The 17,116-nt window shown below is 37.3% G+C and overlaps 2 protein-coding genes across 7 annotated transcripts; both read right to left on the bottom strand.

Annotated features, from left to right (window-relative positions):
* Positions 1-2,407: 2,407 nt before the first annotated feature.
* Positions 2,408-3,183, bottom strand: LOC148789495 (uncharacterized). Its single transcript, XM_088877970.1, has one exon. The coding sequence runs from the start codon at positions 3,063-3,065 to the stop codon at positions 2,703-2,705; it is 363 nt and encodes a 120-aa protein (XP_088734096.1). The 5' UTR covers positions 3,066-3,183; the 3' UTR covers positions 2,408-2,702.
* Positions 3,184-5,130: 1,947 nt separating this feature from the next.
* Positions 5,131-15,606, bottom strand: LOC105164218 (boron transporter 4). Of its 6 annotated transcripts, XM_011082846.3 has the most exons (15): positions 15,440-15,605; positions 10,029-10,199; positions 9,578-9,686; positions 9,407-9,489; positions 8,938-9,130; positions 8,689-8,827; positions 8,399-8,564; positions 8,144-8,310; positions 7,474-7,647; positions 7,285-7,380; positions 7,072-7,188; positions 6,640-6,965; positions 6,089-6,368; positions 5,847-5,984; positions 5,131-5,376 (listed from the first exon to the last, which is right to left on the bottom strand). In XM_011082846.3, exons 3-15 carry the CDS (start codon positions 9,679-9,681, stop codon positions 5,335-5,337), a joined length of 2,025 nt encoding a protein of 674 aa, XP_011081148.1. In that variant the 5' UTR covers positions 9,682-9,686; positions 10,029-10,199; positions 15,440-15,605; the 3' UTR covers positions 5,131-5,334. The 6 variants fall into 6 exon arrangements, with proteins under 6 accessions (XP_011081148.1, XP_020549756.1, XP_088735234.1 ...); XM_020694097.2 differs by lacking the exon at positions 10,029-10,199 and having other exon boundaries at positions 15,440-15,606; XM_088879108.1 differs by lacking the exon at positions 15,440-15,605 and having other exon boundaries at positions 10,029-10,475.
* Positions 15,607-17,116: the final 1,510 nt, after the last annotated feature.

Raw genomic sequence — 17,116 nt, 5'->3', positions numbered from 1 at the left:
AACTTCAAGAAGAGTCACCTTCGAGAATTCATGAGTTTGAGTCCCATCAATATGAAGGTATTATTGATCTACTTTAATAGTAATTATTGATTCACTATAATAGTAGTTATTAATTAATTATATATATTTAATATTGATAATTAACATATATTGATTGATAATTATTGAACATAGTATAATTTTTACTAATTTGCTGGGAAAAATATTAATCAGTATTTGTTTTTTTTTTTTCCTTTTTTTGCACTTAAATGTTAAACAATATAATTCTATCAGAAATATCAACAATTTTGGATTACAGTTGAGCCACATATAAGAAAATTTGTATCTACGTCGAGTATATAAATATAAAAAAAAGGGGGATAATTATACTCTTTTTTTATAAATTTTTGTCTAATTATACGCAAACCTCTTATAATATGAAAAATTATATCTAGTGCCCCTAATATTTGATGTCGTCTAACAGATCGACTCTCTGTTAGTTTTAATCAAAATTCACTGAATTTGCTTATATTAACCAAAAAAGGATAAAATAAAAATTGATATTTACCATCGATTGACTTATTGCAAGTCATAATTTTCTTTCGACTAAACTAACCTTATAACAGTGACAGTATGCCTCCTTACATTCATTAACGTAATAAATCAGTAATAAGTCAATCAATGAATAAATATATATATATATATATATATATTTAAATATCAGCAAATTCAATGAATTTTGACTTATAGATAAACTTATTTATTAGACGAAAATAAACTTTAAAAATATTAGATATAATTTCTCAAATTATAAGGAATTTACGTGTAAAGAATAAGTTATCTTATCCTTGGGAACTACATTATAGTGATGTAGCTTATCTAATTGAATTGTTTGTTTGTTTGTTTGAGATTGGATATTTTATTTCAAATTATATTATATTTTTATTTTATTTAATATATTCACATTAATTCAAGAAAATACATTGTACACGTAGCATACATGAATTAAATGATATATACAAAATACAACTTGATTTGAAAACAGAAATCCATTACGCTTCTAATGTACCTATGACTCATCATTGAGGTGTGGATATTTATTTATTTTTCAGAAATTTTAATTAATTTTCCTCCATATTTAGAAAGGAATTGGAACTTTGATAAAATATTTTTGGGCAATTACACCTAGATCTCTTTAAAAATATCAAATTATACTTTTTTCTCAAAAAAAAATAAGAAATTATAATTATATTTCTTTTTTGAAAATTCTCAATTTATACCGAACCCACTTTCTTTAGGATTTGGATGGAGAATACTGACGTAAATAATAAATATAAAAATACAAGTTTGCCCCTATATATATTTATGTACTTATAAAGGAATCAATGTAATATATATATATGTGGAGTGAGGTTAATATTGTTACATTTTTTTCTTCATAAGTACAAAATTATTACATGAAAACATTAAATGAGGGATAAAATTAATTTTTTTTATGCAATTTTATTTATTAACGTCAGCATGTTTTCTTCAAATTCTAATAAAAGGGATCAGGTATAAACAGTGAATTTTTGTACAAAGTATAAGTATAATTTCAATATTTTTTTGAAAAAAAGTATAATTTCGTATTTTTAGACTGAGTCTAAGTACAATTAACCTAAATATTTATCTAGTACTAAAATACAGAACATGTACATAACTGAGTAAATTTATTTTGGTACTCGAGTTTTATTATTAATATTATTTTGATATTTAAATAATTAAAATTAATTTAATTGGTACTCGAGTTTCATCATAAATATCACTTTGATTATTTTATTATTTTTACTAACTTTATATCTGAATATTCATAACGTAACACATTATTTAATAATTAATAATAAAATCCAATATGCATTACAATCTCGAAAAAAACTCAAATTTCAGTTTAACTTTTGAAAAATTATAAACTAAATTTAGACTCTTAAATCTAAATTGAAGTTTTTAATATTTAAATTTTAGTATGTGGGTTAAATTCAAACAAATACCTTTAATGATGAATAAATACTTACTTCATTTGGAACAATATTGCTACTCTAGATATACTCATTGCCTGACTTACTTAACTATTAATGTTTGTTATTTACAAATGAATTTTTCTTTTTTTCTAAAAAAAAGTATTAATAAATAAATATGAAATGAAAGTAAAAATGGGTAGAACAAAGACAAATATATGGATTGATATTTATGCAAAAGTTTATTTACTATATTTATTATTTTTACAATATATTAATTAGATACTTAATGATGAAATTCGATATTTAATTGAGTTATTTATTATTACTCGAGTATCAAAATAACCCAAAATGTTGTAAATCAAATGTATTTAGGGATCAGGATACGTATAAATCATGCATACAAGTTCGTATCAGTATACAAAACACCTCCATTCATCACTAATCAGATCTATTAAAACCAGATCATGATACAGATGGGGAAAATCAGATCCACTACAGCCAAAAGTCCAAATACATCAGCTAACCATCCATCCAGTCATCGTACACAGATCCACGCATCCAACGGTACAAAACTAATATAGCACCGAACCAGCGGCCTTGGTAATTACACTCAAACATAGCTCTATTATTACAACCAAAAAAAAAAAAAGAAACAAAAACAAAATTTCCAAGTCGACGGATTGGATCTTACTAGCGGACGGTATACACCAGCGGAGGAGTCAAAAGTCAAGGATCGGAGCGTCGCGATACATCGGACGCGAGCCTGGAGGCGATCGCCGAGTGGTACATAACATCGTGGAAATTCGACGTCTCTATCATTCTTTTCCGCAGCTCCCTCGCCTTCTCCTCGGTGAAGCATCCCTTGAAGAAGCTCTTCTCGGGCCTGATCCGGCCCGTTTCTGTCTCAGGCCGAGCCAAAGCCTCTTCAGTCCTGGCGTCGGAGCTGCGGGTACCAATGTAGTCCGGCTCCGCCGGCCAGCCGAAGATGGGAGCCCACCAATTGTTCGATCTGCGGTTCTGGTCGGTTTTCCGGGGGATGGGGGCGGCGGAGGCTATCGGAGTGCGGAAGGAGGAAAATGTGGCGGCCATTGTTGATGAATCGATCACTGATTTCTGATGACAGTGAGAGAGAGGAGAAGATATTAAAGAGATGGGGGTGAGGGTGAGGTTGGATTTGGGGGAACGGATAAGATTGTGTACGTGGCAAGAATATATTTAAATGATGTTCTCACTTTTCTACGCTTTTTGATGCTTTTGCTTTCTGATTAGTTTACTGAGAAGGACGTCAGATCTGGAGGGGACCTTCCCGTGGGCGGTGGAGACCTTATTTGTCATATGTGGGCGCGCACACGGGATTAAGAGTTGGGTCTTAGTAATGGCATCGGGCGGGTCTGTCCGAACCTAACATTGGCCCTGTCCACATCAAATTTCCAGGCCCGCTCTGTAGCCGTCCCGCCTCAACTTGCCTAAAATTTTAACACTCTTAAAACCACTTCAATTCGTATTTTTTTTTATCTTTTTGCACATTTTAAAGTAATGTTGCCCTTTGTTTTCCTTTGCTTTTTAACAAGGTGAATAGTAATTTATTCCCTGTGATATTAAAAATGAATATATTACCATTTTATGAAAAAAATGTAGTAATTTATCTTCTTGTACTTTTTAAATGAAGCAATTTACCTTCTTATATAGAGAGATAAATTGCTTCATTTTTTAAATCATAGGGGAATAAATTGTTGTATTTGAAAAATACAGAGAGGTAAATCGTTATTTATTTTTTTTATAAGGAGGGTAATTTGCTCATTTTACAATATCATAAGGGGGTTGCTTGCATTTTTAATAAGTAATACCATTTTTTATGTAGACAATTTAATATAATCTTGGATCTAAAATAAATTTATAATACAAAAATATATTATTACATTCATCTAATTTTTTATTTTTTGTATTTCTTATATAGAGTTGGATATGTATACAAAATTGTGAAAGGATTTACATTTAACATCATAATTTGCTTAAAACTAGTATTATATATAAATACATAACATAAAAAAATATTTAAAAAATCTAATGGGTCCGCAACAAATTTGTTTTGTTGGACTTGAATCCGAACCCGCCAAAACGGGTACCAAATCCGCCCTCCACCTGCCCTGATTCTGTTGTTATCTCGAAAATTTTATGGGTGGTAACCGATAAACGGACGAATCGTATTATCTTATTGAAATTGAAATTAAGTGAAATTTAAAATCAATCTAAAAGGTATATGTAATAATTTTTATTTTACTGTGGTAATAAATTGTAAATTGAATTGTAGAGAAAGTTGGTACCTTTGAAAATAAAAGTGAAGTGAGAAAAAGTTAAAATTTGAAAAGTGTGAGAAAAATATGTACTGATATTTATGTAAGTTTTGAAATTTATGGAGAAAGTTTATAACTCTTGATTTAAATAAATTTAATATAAGTTATTGGAAAATATAAATTAGAAATTAAACATATGTATTTTATTTTATTTTTTTAAAAAAAATTAATAAACACCTAAGTTCAACAGACTGACCAAACTGCAGGTATATAATTTGGACCTGATTTCAAATTAATCAGACTTAAGAGACAACCAAATCCGAACTCAGATCATTATCCAGAAATGCATTTAAACAATCCGTTTTCCGCTTTTTGACGACAAATCAAAACTCAAAGGGTGAATGATAGCTATGTTTGGAATTCTGATATAATTATAAATATTTTTTTAAAAAATAATTATGTAGCTATTAGGTAGTGATATAAAATTTACTATTTTACCCTTGCTAATTATTTCTTTAAGAATGTATAAAAAACAAAAAAAAAATGAAAATGGGTAAAGTAAATAATTCATAGGGATATTATTTCCTACAAATATTTTAAAAAATTCTAAAAATTATAATTCATAATTTAAAAAAACAACTTTGTTAGTTCATCAAAAAAATTAGATAAAAGTCTAATGAAAGTTAAAGGAATGACTCATTGTTAGACGAACATTAAAATCAGAATAGTATTTGTAATTTTTCGAAAAATAAAAATATATTTGCAATTGTATGGAAGTTTAAGAGGGCGGTTATAATTTAGCTAAATTGAAACCTGGAAATGTAAATAAAGAGTGAAAAGGGCAACAAAAGCTTTCATGCTTGAACCACTTAACAACATCTGCTCCTTCTTGTGCAATGGTACACTGATGTCCTAACCAACTTATCTAGAGAAATTGCAACCACTTTCTCTCTCTCTCTCTCCAGAAAACAAGGGAGATTAATCTTCTCCATCACAAACTTATACATCTTATATATATATATATATATTTTGTACGCACGATTTTTGTACCCCAGTTTCTACTATCATTCTGATAGTATATTCTCCTCCGGATGAACCTGCAAACCCTGAAAACAACAATATTAACTTTTGGAAATTCTCATTCGGTTAAAAAATACTCAAGAAATCATTATCGAGCTTGTTAACTTGAACTGATCCTCATTGATATACTAATATAAAGAAAGAAACTTGTTTCTCACACATAATCGGCAGTTTGTTAACACAACAATCCCAAATTTTTTAATATAAATTGTACCCTTGATTAAATATAATATGATAAATGGTTGAAGGAGATTTTAACCAGTGATGCTTCACTCATGTGATGCATGAATATTAGGGCAAATGGTCATCCGTCACACTTTCATATTACACATCAGTTTCACATTCACGCATGTATTGTATACGATTGTACTTGTAAATAATAATCTATTGAATCATATTCTTTAATTTGAAAGAGAACATGTGTCGATGTGTGACACCTATATGCGGTACAAAAGTGTAATAAAAGATTCAAAATGACGAGTAATTGAAGTCGAACCTGAGGGCGTCGATCCTCGCTGAAGCTCATTGCCCGGACCTTAAGCTCTCCTCTGTTGGTTGTTAGTTCATCCAAAATCTCAGCATCACTGATTTCTACTTCACCTTCCCTTATTCCAAGATAAGGCCCTTCTTGTTCCTACAAACACATACAATCAAGATTTGCAAAACTTAGTACATATGCAGAGAAAATCAGACAAGATGGATCAAGTGGAAAGTTGAGGCTTTGGCAAAAAGTTGTACTCTGGTGGTAAGACTAAGACACCGTTGTGGCGTTCCAGCAATTTCCTCGTACCCGGCTGCATCCAGCTCCCGGAGGTAGGTGGCCTTCAACACCTTGGGGAGAAGGTGTTGCCGTATGCTTATGAGCAGGAAAAAGGGCACCGGAAAGAGGATTCCGGCTATGGGAATCCAAGTCACTCCGAAGCATAAGAGCAAGTACATGAACTGGAATATTGTGAAGGCCGCGATGTACTTGAATGGCACTGTCTCCACGAAGGAAGCATGATCTCCCTCCAGAACTCTGCCACACACAGTTCAGTCTGAGTAGAGCTCGTGCTTGACTATGCAGCCTGATCTAACGTTACATCTGCCCTTAAATTTTACTATACTTTAATGACACTCTTGCTCTATTACATCTGTACTATAACAAAGTTTCAAAGGGCTATTGGTGTGTTTTTTAATATATTGACAACATTACCCATATTTAAATGATTGTATTAGTATAAATAGTTGGCGGGTGACCCACCGACTGACTATATGTTGTAATTGAATTGGAATTCTGCAAAACTTACTTGTATCTTCGGCTTGGTGCAACGAAGAGGAACAAGATCCTCTCCCACAGTTGATTTCCCGGGAGACTGTCGATGGCCATATATGCAAAATACCCCCAAAGAACCGACGTCGGTATCAACTTGAGCAACGGCACGGCGCACACCGCTGCTGCCACTAGCACTGACTGCAGCAAATTGCTCACTCTCTGCTCGTTCACGCGCACCGGCAAGTATGCATCGATGTACTTCTCCGGATCAAAAGTGGCGCCCTCCGGTTTTTCTCCTTCATTCTCCGTTTTCATCACCGCGTCTTTCAAGTTCTGCAGCTCCTTGACCACCAATGTCGTCTGCGTTATTAACGTTAAACATCGATCATTTTCAGACAACAATGAGAGCTGTCTCTAAGGAAACAGATTCTCAGCATTCCAACATGATCAGTATGCAAAGACTCACAACAGGAGATTTGTCTATTTCTATGAAAACAGCCTGCATTTGTCCGTAGATCTCGGAAGTGCTGGCCTTACGCTTTATGCTTTCTTTCGCTGTTTTAACCATTTTCCTCCGGATGAACTGCCAACCAAGAACAGATTCTTACACATGCAGAGCTGTTTTCGTTGCAAGAATGTAGAGAAAAACTATGTCTATTTTGTCCTCAGTTGGACCAACCTGTCTTCTGAGCACAGCTAAGCTCTTAGTATGCATAGGAGATTGCGGCAAGACTCCGTTTGAAGGAGGCAGTCCGAGCAATCCACAGAGCAAAGTCTGCAGAAACATGCATGTCCCTAATTAGCAATCTTGCTGATAATATAGGAATGTAGAGAGTCAATCGATCTTAGACAAATTGGTCGTCTATACCATTATTCCGAGCAGGAAGATGTCGTAATGATAGGCCGATGGGTTCTTGAGATTGAACTCCTTTTGCTGTGCCAGCTGCGAAGCAACGCTGTGGTCGAAGAAGTAAAGCCCGGCTATCATCAGGGCCGGGATGAAGGCAGCAAAGATGTATACTGGAGGAACCTTTGTCATATCCTGTATTTTGTCATTTCAAAAGTGCTTATTGTAAGATAAACGTGAAGTAGAACACGAGGCTAATGCATTCTAGAGCGTCTGGAGGACACAAGTACAAACTTTAGTGATTTAAGCGTGATTTTCTGACGGAACCTCAAATGTTTGTAACTTTTGATTCATTGTATGCACGTGGCCATCTTTTTTAGGAGAGGAGGAACCATCATTTGTCACAAATTCTATTGTTTTCACTATTGTCCAGACATTTTTAGTAATTCTTGTTTATTTCTAATATTTTCTGTAGTTATCCTGTGGCCTTTGGGGCCTAAATTTTATCATATTGTTACCTATGTTAGGGTTATTTTTTATTTTTTCCAAGTTCATAAGTTTCTTATTTAGTGCAAATACAAACGAGTTCTTCAAATTCCTTCAAAATTTTATCGCTTCCGCTCCATCGAAACCTTAAACGCAGTTGCTATCTGAGTTTAAGGATCCCTCATATATTCACAATTTGATGTACCTTGATGACAGTCCAATGGTATAATGACACAGATTCCCACGGAAGAGGGCTAAAGAGCCTTCTGGGAACTCCAGACGGAACTCGGCCTGGTACGCCATACGACAATGCTGTCCAAACTAAGACCATCAACGGCACCCCATAGTCCGCAATGAAGCTTCTGATCCAGCCTATATTTTTTAAGACATGGTTGCATAAGTTTGTATTCTGAATGAATCAAATGTAAGAGCAAACATAAAAAACAGACAGCCCACAGACCTGTGCCATAACGCCATGCACGTGCTCGTCTGCTCTTTAAAGCAGTGTAAAGAAGGCCGAATGAGAATATAATCCCAAGCAAACCATTTGTGTAAAGCCACTGGAACTGATACTTTTGCATACTATGATCCTCGGCTTTTGGAACTTCAAACTCGCTCGCCATTCCCTATTACAGAATATGCATGAAAAAGAGTACACACGGCAGACGATTCCTTAAATTTGTGTTTATGACATTTACCATACGAAGAATTACATGCTTAAACTATCTAGTATTTCCACGTCTAGTGTACCTTGATTGCCTCTTGAATGAACAGCACGGCAATCAGCATGCCGAAGGTTTCACCAGCAATCCTGGTGAATCTGTTGATGATGGCGCAAACATTAAAGATCGCGATGAGGAACAACAACAGAGCTGTCCAAACACAGACCCTGCCAGCAGCAACAATAGGATCAAGAACATTACAACCTCATCATAATCTACAGCTAAATCTAATTAAAGAAATAAAGAAACAAGAACACTAATCAGTTCTTCATTGTACCATCCAGCCCAAGCCAAGTAGAGCTTTTGTCCTAAGTCCTCTCTCCCTTTGGCAAATTTGTACAAGTAAGAGTACATGATTATAGTTGGTTCAGCTACTCCTAGTATCATCAGAGGTTGTCCGCCTACCACCGAGTGAATGATGCCACAAAGAGCAGTTGAAGCTAGAGTTTCCACGGTGCTCAAGCTCCCATCTACATGAAACAACAAAAGAAAATCCAGTAACAAATAGCTCATGATTTTTTAGCTATGGTCAAAGCATTTGCGTGGCTCTTCGCGCACTTGTCATGGTTTTTAATTAAGGCCAGCCTTTTTGCCTGGCAACCTGAAATAACAAGCAGTGGTCGTGCAGTAGCCATGGTTAATTACTATTCACCATGATTTTTCACTTTCGATCACAAAGTGTTTATTTGTGGAATACAAGAATCACCAAAAGGGCAAACGAGCAAGTACAAACGAGTGTTTTTTACCAGTCTCTCGGCTTATTTGCTCTCCAAAGGCAATGACAGGAAGAGCTGATGCAAAGAAGATATAGGTAGTTGGAGCAAGAATCCTAGTACAAACATGAGTTGAGTGATCACTTCAGCATAAGTTTAGGTTGTTCAGAACTGAAAATTTTTCGAATGTAAGAAAATGTGTACCCAAATCCTGAACGAATCCCGGCAACCCAATCCTGCTTATAACAAAGTAATCTGCCTGTAAGATCCTTTCTGATTCCTCGGAACGGAGCTTTTACGCTCTCCATTGTTTCTGATTGTCAAAACAAGCAAAAACACATGATTAGTTCATTATGAACTAAGTGATTAGGCAGATAGGACATCTGATGACTTATATAGAGTCCATCAGTAGAGTACTATCACTAGTTGTAATAAATTCACATCATTGATCAGTTATTGTCCTAGCCGAGGCTAATCATGCATGAGACCACGGCTAGTTTCCTGTCGTCTCGTCTGTTACTAAATAGCCCGACGCCCACTTGGATTGGACATAGTATGGTAAAAAATCAAACTCTTAGGCCGGTGATTGGAACAACCTACACACAATCGTCCCACAGGAAACATCAACAGATCAAGATCAAAACTGTTTTCTTACATTAGTGTAAGCGAACACTTCTGTTCTTCAACAAGTCCAAGAAAACAAGCTAATCGCCCAGAGTGTGTTAGTACCCACATGAGCTGTAAGCTATTGGATCATATATGGTCGTGTCATCATGTGTTGATCCAACCGCTCACAGTGTACCCACATGGGCAGCATCCAATTTTCCTATTTATATACAAAAGAAAAAAGAAGATCTTAAAGGCAAAAAAGTAGTTAATAGGGAGTGGAAGGAAAAGTGCTTGGCAAAAGAGTGTAACTGCAGCTAGCAATTTATTGCATGAAGAAATAGAAGCCATATTGATGAAATCCAGACCATCAGTTTCATGGGACTACGAAAGTCAGAGGAATTTCATTTCCAAGATTGAAGTATAAAGACATGCATTGATTAAAAGGGATAAAAAGTCAATACATTCTTTGTCTAAACGTAGAAAAATACAGCACTGAGCACTCATAGTACAAAAGCTGTTAAGTTGTGAAGATTGATTTGAAGAAGAAAAGGATAACCTGATTCAACTTAGAATTCCCAAGTTGAGTTGGAGAAGGATAACCCGATTCAAAGTTGAGTTGGAGAAGGATAACCTCATTCAACTTAGAAATCCCAAATTGAGTTGGAAAAAGGATAAGTCATGGCTATATATACTACTCTTATTAGCATTGTTTTATAGAGAAAAGTAGAATAGAGTAGAGAGAAAAGAAAGAGTTGAGACGAGGGTGAGTGTTGTCTTTCACGTGTGGTGAAGACTTGCATACAAGTGTGTGTGTGTTGTACTCCTCAATTTTCCTCCTCTTTGAGTATTTTCTCCTGGCTTGGTATCGCCCCCAGACGTAGGATTTATATCCAAACTGGGTTAACAAATTCGTGTGTCTTTTATCGCCTTCATATTCCACCTGTTATCCATCTTAACCCGATTCATTTCCTAACAACTGGTATCAGAGCCTGGTTCAAGGAGTTAAGATGGAGGGAAAGTTTCCAGTCGAACGGTTCAATGGTTCCGACTTTGGGTTTTGGCGTATGCAGATGGAGGCCTACCTGTACGGGAAGGACCTGTACGAACCACTTGCAGAGAAGTCCGAGAAGACGAGTGATGAAGAATGGAAGGTGCTCGATCGAAAGGCGATGAGCGCAATAATCCTGTCGCTCTCTCGGAATGTCGCCTATCATGTGAAGGGAGCAAAGAGCACGAAGGAAGTTCTACAGACTCTTGCCGATATGTACGAGAAACCCTCAGCAATGAACAAGGTTATGCTGATGAAAAAACTATTCAGGTTGCAGATGGAGGAGAGGAAGTCGGTGGCCGATCACCTCAATGACTTCAACCAACTCACGACACAGCTGGCGTCTGTGGATATCGTGTTTGACGATGAGGTAAAAGCGTTAATTTTGCTTTCATCTTTACCTGACAGTTGGGATGTGGTTGTTACTTCAGTGAGCACTTCGTCTGGGAAGGAGAAGATGAAGTTCGACAACATCAGAGACATGATGTTGAACGAGGAAACCCGTAGAAAGCAAACGGGTGGATCATCTGGCTCTGCGCTACATACAGAGTCCAGAGGGAGACCTGACACACGGGGTAAATACCGTGGAAGGTCAAGGTCAAGGTCCAGGGGGAAGAACAAGGGCAAGAAGGAGATGGTGTGCTGGAACTGCGAGAAGCCCGGACACATGAAAAGCGAATGTCGGGCGCCAAAGAAGGAAAAGGAGGGCCGAACAGCGAATGCCGCGACGGAGGAGATCACGGATGCACTCTTGTTGAGTGTGAGCAGTTCTTCCGATGATTGGGTTGTGGATTCAGGGGCCTCATTCCACTCATGCAGCAACAAAGACATCATGGAGCCATACACCTCAGGTGATTTTGGCTTAGTTTATCTTGCAGATAACAAACCCCTCAAGATTGTAGGAAAGGGAGATGTGCGGATCAAATCAACGAATGGGTCATGCTGGACCCTACATGATGTGAGACACATACCAGGACTGAAAAGGAACTTGATCTCAGTCGGACAGCTGGATAGTGATGGATTCCACACGACGTTTGGAGACGCGAAGTGGAAGATCAGTCGGGGAGCAATGACTTTGGCTCGAGGACTAAAGTCGGGAACGCTCTACATGGCGGGAGGATCTAGTTCAAACATTCCCTTTGCAGGAACTGTATCGCAGGCTAACCTGTGGCACAATCGCTTGGGCCACATGAGCGAGAAAGGAATGAACGTGCTGAAGTCGAAAGGACGGTTGCCCGAGTTAAAATCGGTGGAGGTGGGTCATTGTGAACACTGCGTGTTCGGAAAGCAGAAGCGGGTGAGCTTCTTGACCACAGGAAGAACTCCGAGGAAAGAAAAGTTGGAGCTTGTTCACACCGATTTGTGGGGGCCAGCACCAGTGTCATCTCTTGGTGGATCAACGTACTACATGACATTCGTCGATGATTCCACTAGAAAGGTATGGGTGTATTTCTTAAAAAGAAAATCTGATGCCTTTGATACATTCAGGAGATGGAGGGCACTAGTGGAAAATGAGACAGGTCTACAAGTGAAATGTCTCAGATCGGATAACGGTGGCGAGTACAACAGTGAAGGTATCAAGAATTACTGCGCCGACCATGGAATCCGAATGCAGAAAACAATCCCGGGGACACCTCAGCAAAATGGCGTTGCTGAGAGGATGAACAGAACACTGAATGAGCGTGCGAGATGCATGCGATTGAAGAGCGGACTACCAAAGATGTTTTGGGCAGATGCAGTCAACACGGCTGCTTTCTTGATCAATCGAGGGCCTTCTGTCCCGTTGAACAACAGGATACCAGAAGAGGTATGGAGTGGTAAGAAAGTGGATCTTTCTTTCTTACGTACGTTTGGTTGTTCAGCCTATATTTTGAACGATGATCGGACTAAGCTGGATGCTAAGTCGATTAAATGTACATTCATTGGGTATGGGACTGACGAATTTGGGTATAGATTCTGGGATGATCAAAACCGGAAAATAATTCGTAGCAGGAATGTTATATTCAATGAGGATGTAATGTACAACGACAGGAAGGTAAGCCCGGACGATGACAAGAAGGAAAGGGAATTTGTTGATCTCGATATTTCAAATTCCGGGATCATGAGACCAGCAGATACGGATTCAGTGGGAGTTCAGACGGACGAAACCGAACAAACGGAGATAGAGCCAGAACCAGTATCGGAGGAACCGATTACTGAAAGCAGCACACCCTTGGCACTAGGTCGAGAACCGAGGCTGAGAAGGGCCCCAGATAGGTACTCCCCCTCTCTTTATTACTTGCTTTTGTCTGATTGTGGAGAACCCGAATGTTACGCAGAGGCAGTCAATGATGTCCACAAGAGCAAGTGGGAGCTTGCGATGAACGACGAGATGAACTCGTTGAAGAAAAACAACACATGGGAATTGTGTCAGCTCCCAAAAGGAAAGAAGGCCCTACAGAACAGATGGGTCTATCGGGTTAAGGAAGAATCAGACGGGAAGAAGCGGTACAAGGCCAGACTCGTAGTAAAGGGATTCCAACAAAGATACGGTATTGACTTTACTGATGTTTTTACACCTGTTGTCAAGTTAACTACTATTCGTCTTGTGTTGAGCATGGTAGCGGCAGAGAACTTGGAGTTACAACAGATGGATGTAAAGACAGCCTTCCTACACGGGGATCTTGAGGAGGAGATATACATGGTACAACCAGAGGGGTATAATGGAGATGATCAGCAGGTGTGTCGCCTGAAGAAAAGCCTGTATGGATTGAAACAGGCTCCGCGGCAGTGGTACAGGAAGTTTGACAACTTCATGCTAGAGATAGGTTTCTCTAGATGCAATGCTGATCATTGCTGCTACGTGAAGAGGTTCGATGAGTTTTTTATCATTCTACTCCTGTATGTTGATGACATGTTGATAGCAGGATCAAATGTCAAGGAGATCAATAGGCTCAAGGATCAGTTATCGAGGAAGTTTGACATGAAAGATCTTGGCGAAGCAAGACAGATATTGGGCATGAAAATCACAAGGGACAAAGGTATTGGTAAATTATGGTTATCTCAATCTGATTATATTGAGAAGGTATTATGCAGATTCAAGATGGAAAATGCAAAACCGGTTGGAACGCCATTGGGAAATCAGTTCAAACTATCCAACAGTGATTCGCCCCAGACTGACTCCGAACGTGCAAAGATGAGAGTCACACCGTATGCCTCAGCAATTGGGAGCCTGATGTATGCTATGATCTGTACTCGACCGGATATAGCACATGCAGTGGGAGTAGTTAGCCGTTTTATGAGCAATCCAGGAGTGATGCACTGGGAAGCTGTGAAATGGATTCTTAGGTACCTGAGGGGTACTAAGGACCGAGCATTGGTGTTTGGTAAGGGCAAGCTTACCTTGTTTGGGTTTGTTGACGCTGATTTTGCAGGGAGTGACTATGACAAAAGGAGGAGCACTACAGGGTACGTGTTCACATATGGCGGTACAGCCGTATCCTGGGTCTCAAAGTTGCAGAAGGTTGTCACACTGTCCACGACGGAAGCTGAGTACGTGGCAGTTACTGAGGCAGCTAAGGAGCTCATTTGGCTGCAACACTTGTTGGGTGAATTAGGGAAACCTCAGGCAGATGTGATTCTTCATAGCGATAGCCAGAGTGCGATCCATCTGGCAAAGAATCCCGCGTTCCATTCGCGGACAAAGCACATCGAGATCAAGTACCATTTCATCCGACAACTTCTGGAGAAGAAGGCACTGCAGCTGGAGAAGATCCAAGGAGAAAAGAATCCTGCGGACATGCTGACCAAGGCGGTTGCGATGGCGAAGTTGAAGCTGTGTACGGCTTCGACTGGCCTTGATGACTAGAGTGGACAAACCCGGCGGTACCAAGAAAGAAGTGGAGAAAAGCTAATCAATCTTCAAGTGGGAGATTGTTAAGTTGTGAAGATTGATTTGAAGAAGAAAAGGATAACCTGATTCAACTTAGAATTCCCAAGTTGAGTTGGAGAAGGATAACCCGATTCAAAGTTGAGTTGGAGAAGGATAACCTCATTCAACTTAGAAATCCCAAATTGAGTTGGAAAAAGGATAAGTCATGGCTATATATACTACTCTTATTAGCATTGTTTTATAGAGAAAAGTAGAATAGAGTAGAGAGAAAAGAAAGAGTTGAGACGAGGGTGAGTGTTGTCTTTCACGTGTGGTGAAGACTTGCATACAAGTGTGTGTGTGTTGTACTCCTCAATTTTCCTCCTCTTTGAGTATTTTCTCCTGGCTTGGTATCGCCCCCAGACGTAGGATTTATATCCAAACTGGGTTAACAAATTCGTGTGTCTTTTATCGCCTTCATATTCCACCTGTTATCCATCTTAACCCGATTCATTTCCTAACAAAAGCAAGAGAAGAAATGGAGTTAATGAAACATCACCTGATGCCTGTATCAGTGTACTGTATTGTATCAATGTAATTATGAAACTGAAACCACCCCTCCTGCTTCTTGTCTGTTCTATTCATCAGCTCCCTTAATGTTCACATATATACATACATATAATCATGTGTGTGTGTGTTTTTGTTTGTAATATTCTGTGTGAGTGTCTGAAGGTGGGCTCAATGTTTCAGTTAGGAATAATCAAAAGATTTTGAAAAATTTTGAAGCGGACCTATGTGGCCTCAAATCAGAACAAGAAAATTGAATATTGATAATATTTTTTTTTTCTTTTGGTATGTTTATTTTGATGTTGGAGGATAATAGAATTTTAGATAGAATATTAAAATGCAGAAGAGTGAAGAAATAGTTGTGTCATGGATGACGTTGATTTGTTAATTAAGGGTGGGGCAGTATCAAAAGTTGAGGGGAAGAATATTGCATTGCAGGTTAATTAGAGGTGGCTGTTGCTATCCACACAATATATTTATACCATCATTTTGGATTATACATCTATTACGCAGCTGCTTGGTGAAATTTTTGTTTAAATTAGATTCCATCCAATCAAATTAATTATAAAGCAAGTACATTACGTTTATTATGTGATTGGTCACTTTTCTTGAACTATACACGATAAGTGTATTGCGTTTTTCATATAATTGATCAGGTTTGGCCAAACTGAGTCCAAGCTAGAATTTGCCACCTTCATGATATTTGTTTGCTCATTCGATAAGAATTGATCACTTACAATAAGATAAATTACGAATACGAATTTCTCTGTCGTCTATGTTGATAGAATATCCCTATAAACGACTTACAAAATCGAGAGTATGTTTTATTGAAACCAAAATTATTTGAATTTTATATTAAAAAGATACACACAATTGGTTATCTATTGAAATAAAATAAAGAATAATATTAATTTTGCTACTTAAAAGCTTTTGAAAATTAACAATCTTAATAGAGAACAAGTTTTAGGGGTTTCAACTGAAGCAAGCATGGTGTTTTTATTGAAGTAAATGTTAAAACTCATAATTAATAACAACTGTAACTTTTAACACAATTAAGCATTTAATTCTACAAAAGTTGTTAACACCAAGATTATTTCACATATGAAGCAAAGATTTGATGAGGAAAAATCGTGCCCAACAAATAGGTTGATTAATCAATAAACAATGATATATTTAAAAGAAAAGAAGGAAAGATCACGCTAGAGAACTTTAGGATGACAATGAGCCAATTATTTTGAATATTACATCTATTTACTTTAATTTGATCAACAGTTTGGACGACCTTAATTTATGGTTTAATAAAGATACTAATTATTTTATATTTGTTTTGTTTATTGAACTCTTCTGTTGCATTTGTGGTTGTAAGAATGGCTGGTACATGAATTTTTCAGCTCGAAAACGATGTGGGTGATTTTTTAAAGTTCAGTGATACATACTTTTAATAATTACTAAATTATCAATAATAATATAAAACAACCTCAGATAGCCATAAATTTAATCAAACTACTTCATGTGTGCACAGAATTTTATTCACTCAGTGACGCCCAATAATCATATTTTTTTGACCAATTGTTCCTTGATGAACAAGGCAATCAACTATTATTTGGTCATTGGGGAGCAATCTAAACCAGTAGAAAATTAGGGGATTAGGTAGAATTCAAGAAAAATT

The sequence above is a fragment of the Sesamum indicum genome, linkage group LG1 (assembly GCF_026168435.1).
Source record: "Sesamum indicum cultivar Baizhima isolate 11 linkage group LG1, ASM2616843v1, whole genome shotgun sequence".
Classification (NCBI taxonomy): Eukaryota; Viridiplantae; Streptophyta; class Magnoliopsida; order Lamiales; family Pedaliaceae; genus Sesamum; species Sesamum indicum.
This window is presented reverse-complemented; position numbering and strand designations above follow the sequence as displayed.

Excerpts from the sequence above, each read along its gene's own strand:
- LOC105164218 (XM_011082839.3), bottom strand. The coding sequence starts at position 9,997 with ATGTTTCCTGTGGGACGATTGTGTGTAG. Across the intron at positions 8,565-8,688 it reads TCATTCAAGAGGCAATCAAG|GGAATGGCGAGCGAGTTTGA; the intron begins GTACACTAGACG and ends ATTCTGTAATAG. Across the intron at positions 5,985-6,088 it reads GTCTTAGTCTTACCACCAGA|GAACAAGAAGGGCCTTATCT; the intron begins GTACAACTTTTT and ends ATGTGTTTGTAG.
- LOC148789495 (XM_088877970.1), bottom strand. The coding sequence starts at position 3,065 with ATGGCCGCCACATTTTCCTCCTTCCGCACTCCGATAGCCTCCGCCGCC.